At 41.3% G+C, this 9,514-nt stretch overlaps 1 protein-coding gene across 1 annotated transcript; it reads right to left on the bottom strand.

The window, feature by feature from the left end:
- Positions 1-811: 811 nt before the first annotated feature.
- On the bottom strand, positions 812-6,792 carry LOC119031659 (TRPM8 channel-associated factor homolog). Its single transcript, XM_037120241.1, has 11 exons — positions 6,114-6,792; positions 5,781-5,997; positions 5,276-5,567; positions 4,230-4,531; positions 3,936-4,110; positions 3,661-3,755; positions 3,226-3,436; positions 2,763-2,999; positions 2,075-2,298; positions 1,781-1,894; positions 812-1,669 (listed from the first exon to the last, which is right to left on the bottom strand). Exons 1-11 carry the CDS (start codon positions 6,758-6,760, stop codon positions 1,427-1,429), a joined length of 2,757 nt encoding a protein of 918 aa, XP_036976136.1. The 5' UTR covers positions 6,761-6,792; the 3' UTR covers positions 812-1,426.
- Positions 6,793-9,514: the final 2,722 nt, after the last annotated feature.

Below are 9,514 nucleotides of genomic sequence, written 5' to 3'. Positions count from 1 at the left end.
TGATGACAAGCAAGAAAACGAGCTTGTTAGTAAATGCTTAGCTCGTGCTTGCACATGTTGATAAGTACAGACGATCATACAGTCTATCTGGTTAATGTTTGTGAATATGTGGATATTCTTGCTTTCTTAAATCCCTCCATGTAATCAACCAACAATTTCAGAGGTCAATTTTGGTGAACAAATTCAAACAGCGTGTAAGAATGGATAAGACGGCACTGGAGAAGTGCTCTGCCGGATTATTTAGATCTCCCTCTCTCTGTGTGGGTGGAGAATCTCTCTGCCATTCCTTCTCCACCCAATTAGCTCTGGTTCTTGAAAACTTGGCGATATCCAGTGAATCAGCGAACAGTGAATTTAAATGATTGTCATGAAGGATGGGCCAGCTACATAGGATGTTTGACAATGCAACCTCTGGAATATGACACGTCCTTTTCAGTTCTCATTCAGGTGAAGGAAAACCTATTTATGGTTCCAGCTGGGAACTGGCCCTTCATTATCTGAGACTATTTATGTATGACAGGCTCAGTACTGCTATGTGTGTGACCTGGTAATGTTATGTGTTGATGTCCTGGTAGTTCTCCACTCAACCAAGGGGGGAGCTCTTTGACAACAACTGCAAGACAAAAGATTAGATGAGGGAACAGTGAAAGAAATTGTTCGGGTGTTTTTTCACTGACATTTTACATTAACATTGTATAACCTTGGAAAGTTATCATTCTTCATCCTTCCATGTTGTGCTATCATTGTGTTCACTTGAACATATGGAGTATATTACCATACCATACCATACTGTATAAAAAAAGAAGTAATAGAGGGGTAAAATGTTTATTTTTGTATTTTTTACTTTGACAGTAATGACAAATATCATTGTAGAGAAATAAAACATGTGCTCATCTTGATTAGCTTGATTCCCTTCCTGTTAGATGCGTTAAGAATATATGGCAGTAGAGCAAAGATATCGTAAGAAATTATGCAACTTTGTTGTTACAAATTGTTTTTACTGTTACTGTGAAATGAAGTAACCTCCTAATACAGCTCAGGTTACAGTGTTAGTGTTAAATGCTAGTAAATGAGACAGGTGAAGTGAAGCAGAAGGTCCAGAAGCAGATATGAGGCGGCTACATGTGAGAGTTAAACTGAAGCAGAGTTATAAATCCTTCATTTTCAAATCAAACCGTTTGCTAGCTCATCTCCAAAATATCTATGATTAGATGTAGCTGATTTAAAAGTTGTATGGATCTGATTAAGGATATAACTCTGCTCTCCTTTTTAAAATATGGCAGTAAATATGATACAAAAATACACAGACCAGAAAAAGAAACAAAAGTCAGTTAATTGAATTTCCCACTGAATAATCAATATTAAAAATATGCTACTTATTGAACCACATCTCTCTCTACACTTGTAAGCAGCAGCGGTGTGCAGTTCAGTCAAACTGGGTCATGGGGTGGTCACTCCAGGGCGGCAGGCTGGAGAGTTTCTCCTCAGTGGCAGTTTTGACGGGCCAACCCCAGGCCTTAAAGAATCCTGCCAGGTTCATCTTCACAATCTGGGAGAAAGTCTCAGCGTACAGGTTCATCTTTCCTTTGTTGTCATGGGGAAAGTTGCTCATCTTGTGGTAGGCAGCAAACACCTTCTTAAAGGCATCCCAGCCAAACTTCTCCTGGAGCTACATGGAAGCAGACAGAGGTAGAGGAATATTTGAAATAAAACACCAGTGTCCTCACTCTATTAAACATTTACATTTGTGTTGTGTGTAGGTGAGCATTTAAAACCTCACCTGCAAATACGTCTCCAGGGCCACCCACATGTGCCAGTCTCTGAGTTTCCTGCCCCCCTTGATGTACTCTGCTGCTCGAGCATTTCGACGGGCTGAAGTAATGTCTGGATGAGCCTGCATTGCACAGGATAAAATGGCACAATTGTAAAACTACGTAATCCCACTGAAAACCAAATACTTTTCTGAACATAAGATAAAAGGAGCTGTCTTTTGCGGGATCTATTTATATAAAAACTCACAATACCCCTCAAGACTAGTTTGCTGTTGCCAATGATCTCAAGTCAGTTACTCCACCTGTGCCCTGTTGATCCCCAGCACTTCTTCATGCACATACACTGACCACAGGTTGCATGTACACTCTGTAGTGTGTGATGGGAACTCCCAGCAGCCTCTCTGCTGGTTGTGTCCCAGCTCATGGATGGGGCCCCAAATGCCTTTAGTCCTTGCATTGTTGAAGTCGATCAGTTCACCTACTGAGGTGTCATGTATCATGATGGGATAACCTGCATGCATCCAACCTGGATGGAGAAACAAATCTTGAGAGCTCTTTGTCTATGGTGGGCAAACAATATTTAGTGAATGGTAACAACACATTTCCGACTAATAAATATCAATGTCTTAATATGTTGTATATGACAATTTTGATGTCATAGGTTGGGTGATAACACATTACTTGACATAGCAAATGCAATTTTAGCTCTGAAATCGAATTAGTAACATGTTAACATTACTTTGTTACTGCTAAGAATGATAGAGAAGAATATAAAGGACTGTAAAAGAATTACTGTGAACTAGTTTGTCCAATGTGATGCAAATGAACTTTAAGCTAGCTCTTATAAATGGTGAATTTACAAATCAATAGCATTATACACCCAATGTCATATGAAGTTCCTCAGAGTCCAGGTGATTTATTTCAACTGACTGCATATACTATGCACAAAGCAAATAAGAAACAGATGCAGTGTGAAATTCAAACACTTACCATGTGAAATCTGCACATCCGCTACAAAGCGCTCTTTGCGGGGAAATTTGTGTGGTATGACAGCCAGGTCAGCTATGCCCCTCATGATGTCATTCCAAAGTGTCGCCAACTCATCAGGGCGGTCCAGGTTCCGAACTGATTCTGATGGCACCGTGAGGATGATGTTGTCAAACTCCAACTCAGCCCAGGGAGAAGGAGCTGTGCGCAGCAGCGACCACTGGGCTGCTGTTGTCACACCTGAAAAGAACAAAAGGACGTGTGTTCAAGCTTGAGCTTCAATAATTACATGTATACAATAATTTCCAACTTTTGTTTGAGGTATCTTTTCAAACATTTTTAATGATTGTAAAATTTGTAAAAATTAAAAAAAAAAAAAAATAGATTTAATTTAATCCACATTATTCTCAACTTTAAAGAACAACAATCATTACACACCTTCTCTTTTCACCCACCACACACTCACCAGATTTATAATATGGTGCAGGTACAGCCATCTGCACTATGACCTCTAGGCCCTCCACTTGTGTTTTGGGCGGGGCCAACAGGTAGATGAGTCCCCCCCACAGGTTCCACACCTGCATCATGTTTGAGGTCACAGGAAATTGCTCATGAACACGCGGTGCTCTCTTCAACTCTGCATGGTTGAGATAGTCTGTCTGACAGCCGATCTGTATCTGAGGAAGACATACAGTATGTTATACTGCTTGTAATTAGTTTGCTCTACTGTATGAATAAAATGATGCAAGATTATGACAGGGGTTGGGGTTTGGGACTGCTGACATCTCTGGGGGGAGCATGAGGGGACAGTGCCTAGACATTGCAGCATGTCCACTGGGGGTGCAGCATTAACCAGAACAAAATTATCACAATCACAATTATGTGATTTTATGCACTCTACCTGCCATCCCTTGTTGACAATCTCTTCTGGTAGGGATATGTAGGTCTTCATACCAGGAGAGAGGTAGAGGCCTGTACTGATCCACTCTTCCCCTCCTTACATACACACACACACACACACACACACACACACACACACACACACACACACACACACACACACACGAAGACACACGCACATCCCCAGCAGCAGAGATTATACAAGTAATAAACTTCACACATCTCTTTATTCACATAATGTATTCGAAATATTGATCCACAACAACAATGTCTGACCTGCTGTGTTTGCACTAATCTTGATTTTGTGCTTGTAGACAACTGGCAATAAGGGGTTATGCTTGATGAGGTAGGGCAGGAGGGCATCAGGATCTGGGCAGACCTTGTACACCTCTGCTCCCACACTGAGGAGCAGGTGGTCTTTGGGCTTCTTCACAGGGCAGCTGTCACACACCTGGAAAGAAAGGTACAATATTATTAAGGACGCTGCTCTCAGACATCTGACTGGTCGGAAGCTTTGTGCTGTTCTATTGGAAAGCTTTATAAAGTGATCATATTATTTCGTCTACTCACCTGTGGCATGCCCGACTTCATTAGGATGTCAGTGAGGGTGGACACCACCTGTGTGTAGGAGGAGCAGTCATGAGCCTTCATGTTCAGGTAAGTGGCGCAGTCCTGGCCCAGTTTTTTAAGGCATTCCTCCTCATGCTTGCTAAGTTCCCCGCCCTGGGTAACATGACCAGCAAAGCGGTTCAGAAGGTGGCGGAAGTGGTCGGTGTCTTTGACAGCCTGGCTGGGCACAGGGGCCTTGTATATACCTCCGCCAATTGTTGCTGCCAACAGGCTCAAGCCCATTTTGTTCAGGATCTTGTTCCCTGAAAGACATTCAAGCAAACTTGATTTAATCCACTGTGTTTTATTGTTGAAGTGATTCTAAGAGCACAGGTATCAATATTTTTTCCCTCACTGAAAAAGAAAGAAAACAAGTTAAAAAATTAAATGTATATAACAAATCAAATATAAGGCATTTCTTGCCTGACTTAAGTAAAGCAAATTTTCCAATGAATCAAGTTTAAATTTTCCATGAGTCCATGTGTACTGCTGAAATATTACTTTAGGTGATTATATGCTATGAAAATATTTTAACAAGAAATTAGACAAACATACTTGATAAGAGTTTTTGCAGTAAAGCAGTAGCCTGTAAAACATAAATGTGTTTGTTCTGACTTTCTCACCAGTTAGAATGTGAATGTGATTATTTAACTTCCTTGTGTGCCTTGTGTGAGCAGAGAACATTGTTTTTTGCAAAAAGCCTTTTGGCCAATCCCATTTTAGATCATATATCACCTTTGTCCATAATTAGGATGACGGTCTCTTCCTGGTATTGTTCCCTGGTGCCTGAAAGCCTGCCCTTTATTTATCTGTGCCCGCTCTCCTTATCTTGTTATTCAGTCAACTGATTTCTCAGAAGCATTTTTTCCTTGTTTATCTCAGACAGCACAACAGCTGAACAAGTCTCCCTGTTAATCTGCAGTCGAATGCATTTAACCTATGGCTGCTTTTACTGTCTTTCATTTGTGTGTACCTTCATGTAGTCATTCTATAAAGCATTATCATACCAGCAAAATCAGTTAATGGGTTTTGTCCAGGGTGAGTCTGTGCCCAGTACCAGGCATGTCCACCAATCAGCAGGCCTCCTCCCTCTGCCACAAAGTCTTGGATTTCCTTTGCATAGTCATCACTGTACGCGGTGCACACAAACACACTCAGGTCGTTCCTGAATTTTGTCTTCTCACACTTTAACCCTGACTTGCTGAGAACTTTGAGTGCGTGATCTGGCACGACGCCCACGACCCCCTGTCTGCCTTCATCCAGCCAATGAAGGGCATTGATCCAAAATGGAGCCAGTGTCTGCCATAAGATAGTGATTGAAAGAGAGTAAGGCAGTATTTCGTAAATCACATAAAAAAAGACTGGGCAGATCAGAATAAATGGGTCAAGTTATCATATTTATAACAAAGTTTGGTTTCCGAATTTCTGCTTTCATAAGTGAAATTGAGCAAATAGTGACAATTTTGTCATAAAATTTGGGTATGAAATGCATCATGCAATCAAATTCTCTACCTCTCGTCCTAGAAGTTCCTCATGCGTAACCACAATAACCCGTCCCTGACCGTAGTAGGCTCCTGCCAAGAATGCCCGTCTATCACCTGTGGTGCCGATGGGAAAGGCTAGCGAGCCATGGACCAAAACCTCAGAGAGTACTGCTCCACCCTGGAGGTCAAACTCTGAAACCCCCTGGAGTAAGAACTCTAGGTCATCCTCAAAATCTTTACCAGTTCTGTAGGGAAAAAGAGAGGGAAAGAGAGAAGCCAAGAAGGACAGAAGAACAGTTTATTATGTAATCAAATTAAGAATCTTTGGAAAGTGGAAATGTGCAGTACAGCATACACTCACCCTACAGACATCCAGGATGAAGGGATCTGTGGGTAGACAGGCAGGCACTCTACCTCACTGTGACGGTCAGAAAAGTAGATCCCTGCCACACCAGAAACCTTGTTTCCATCAAACAGAAGCAGCGTGTTCTCCTTGGGATGAGCTCCAGCCCAGCTCCACGCCTGCCCCGCTATCAGCACTCCTCCTCCAGCTTTCATAAACGCCACCAGGTCCTTCACATGTGCACCCACGCTGTAGGCATCAGTCACATACACTCCCACCCCCAGATTTTTACTAAAGGCCCCCACAACTTCAGCTTTGAAGCTGGATCTACTGAGGTTATCAGCAACTGCCCTGACGTTGTTGTGGACGCCAACAGACAAGTTGTCAGATCCATCTCCTCGCAGCCAGGTCAGAGCGTTCTCTACCAGAGCAGGAAAGGCGGTCAGGTAGGCCTCATGACCCAGGACCACAATCCTTCCACTGCCGTACAGAGAGGCAGCCATCAGGACCTGGCCTCGGCTGTTCATTGCCAAAGGAAAGGCATGGTCTCCAATCAGAACCAGGTCACTGGGAACAGCGGGGCCCCGGAGGTCCAGCTCTCTCAGGCCTCTCATCAGAGACAGGTAGGCCGCTTCATGCTGGTTCTGAGTGGGCTGGTAGGACATGGTGAGAGGGATCGATGCTCCAAGGGTTTAAAGATGTATTAAGTCAGATACAAGTTGGTTTAGTGAATAGCATTAAACAGTTGCACCTGTTGTGTCAGATGATTTTCCTGTAGAAATAGATACAGAGATTTACAACAGTTACAGTTCAAAACAATACAATTAGTTCAGAAACCAAAACAGACCTTTTGGACTGTTCTGTTGTCCCACTATCTCCGAGGTCAGGAATTAATCATCGAGCTCATCCCAGCCTTCTTAAACCGTAACTCATGACAGATCTAATGTGTCATCTGTGGGACGCACCACAGCTTCCTCCTTCTGTGGAAGAGAAGATATTTTGTCACCGTTAGCATGATTATACAATCATAGTTTTCAAAGAAATGAGGATTTAGGGGAGGACTGTAACTGGTACCCTGATGTCAAACTAGATTTTCAATCTCTGTCTGCCTTATCCCTGCCGCTTAATGTGAAAATGCAACTCATGCTGTATAGAATTGACTATAACCAGCCAGTTTAAATGTACTCTATGTGACATGCTGGGAGTATTATGCAGATTATATTTACCGCAGGTATCAGGAAAGTGTCATATGAGGAGGAAGATGTTTTCTTGGCACAAATTACAGTTGGTCTGGAATGCAGTAGATTAATCAATATTGAATCTGTACTTGTATAGCACCAATTTACAACAGTAGTAATCTCATGACACTTTCCAAATTGTGCAGGTCTAAATCATACTCCTTGATTAATTTATCTACAGAGACCCAACATTTCCCCGTGAGTCCTGCTTCCTAGCTTGAGTCTTCATATATGCTTTCTAATTTGACTGACTGGGTGGATCAGCATATAGGTTGCTCGCTCAGTTAGGCAACTGTTCTGTGCAGTATTCAAAACAGAAACTGCTTAACCAATTTTTACAATAAGAAAAATGGTACAAGTATGCAATTTTCTAAATGAAACTGAATGGCCTTTGCTTATTTTCTGTGGTAAACATGTTCAAGCAAAAATAAATTATTGAGCACACATGCTACTATACACTACACAGTTACACCCTTCATAGGTCTTCGGGTCCGTTTGAGTTTGACCTTGGCTCGTCTCCAGTCACAGGAAGTGAAAAAAATCACAATCAACATTCTGCTTAACAGCTTTGAGGAATGTTCCTTCAAGGGAAACCAGATCATTTTTCACTCTTGCAAACAAGTTTTATTTTCATATCAATACAACAATGTTATAATAAGGTTTACTAATATTAGTTTATTGAAATCTTGGAAATTAAGATTTTGAGTTTCAAACTATGGTTGCTCTAATGGTGTTAACAGATGGAACTGTTATGCTCAAGTTATGAAGGTAGTGAGATCATGCAGCTACCATGTCAATGCGAGCGGCAACAAACGATAGAAGTAGTAGAGGGGTAAAGATTAATGTTTATTACTGAACTTTTTACATTGACAGTGAAGGCAAATGTCATCGTAGAGAAATTAAAGATGTCCTCATCTTAATTAGCTCGATTAACTTCCTGTTAGATGTGGTATTTAGATACGGCTGTCGAGCAAAAATGAAGTGAAAAAATATGCAACTTTGTTGCTCCGAATGATTTTTACTGTTACTGTGAAAATTAAGTAACCTCCTACAGTACATATTACCGAGTTAGTGTTAAGTACTAGTAACTGAGACAGGTGAAGAGAAGTAGAAGGTCCAGAAGCAGATATGAGGCGGCTACACGTCTGATAGTTTTCTAACTCATCTCCAAAATATCTACGTTTAAATGTAGCTGATTCCGATGTTGTATGGTTCTGATTAAAGATGTAACTCTCCTCTCCTGTTGTGTTGGACAATTGTCCTGTTGGTAAAAAAGATAGCGATTAAATATAAAATAAAAGTACTATTAGTGTTTAATGAGTTATGTTGTAATGACAAAACAGTTACACTTCAAAACAATACAATTAGTTCGGAGACCAAAACAGACCTTGAGTTGGACTGTTCTGTTGTCCTACCGTCTCCAAGGTCAGGAATTAACCATCGCGCTCGTCCCAGCCTTCTTGAGCCGTTGTAACTCATGAAGTTTCGTTGTCATCTGTGGGACGCACCACAGCTTCCTCCTTCTGTGGAAGAGAAGATATTTTGTCACCGTTAGCATGATTATACAATCATAGTTTTCAAAGAAATGAGGATTTAGGGGAGGACTGTAACTGGTACCCTGATGTCAAACTAGATTTTCAATCTCTGTCTGCCTTATCCCTGCCGCTTAATGTGAAAATGCAACTCATGCTGTATAGAATTGACTATAACCAGCCAGTTTAAATGTACTCTATGTGACATGCTGGGAGTATTATGCAGATTATATTTACCGCAGGTATCAGGAAAGTGTCATATGAGGAGGAAGATGTTTTCTTGGCACAAATTACAGTTGGTCTGGAATGCAGTAGATTAATCAATATTGAATCTGTACTTGTATAGCACCAATTTACAACAGTAGTAATCTCATGACACTTTCCAAATTGTGCAGGTCTAAATCATACTCCTTGATTAATTTATCTACAGAGACCCAACATTTCCCCGTGAGTCCTGCTTCCTAGCTTGAGTCTTCATATATGCTTTCTAATTTGACTGACTGGGTGGATCAGCATATAGGTTGCTCGCTCAGTTAGGCAACTGTTCTGTGCAGTATTCAAAACAGAAACTCCTTAACCAATTTTTACAATAAGAAAAATGGTACAAGTATGCAATTTTCTAAATGAAACTGAATGGCCTTTGCTTATT

This window comes from Acanthopagrus latus, chromosome 2 (genome assembly GCF_904848185.1).
Source record: "Acanthopagrus latus isolate v.2019 chromosome 2, fAcaLat1.1, whole genome shotgun sequence".
Lineage (NCBI taxonomy): Eukaryota > Metazoa > Chordata > Actinopteri > Spariformes > Sparidae > Acanthopagrus > Acanthopagrus latus.
Note: the sequence above shows the minus strand (reverse complement) of the source record. Positions and strands in the feature narration are given on the sequence as shown.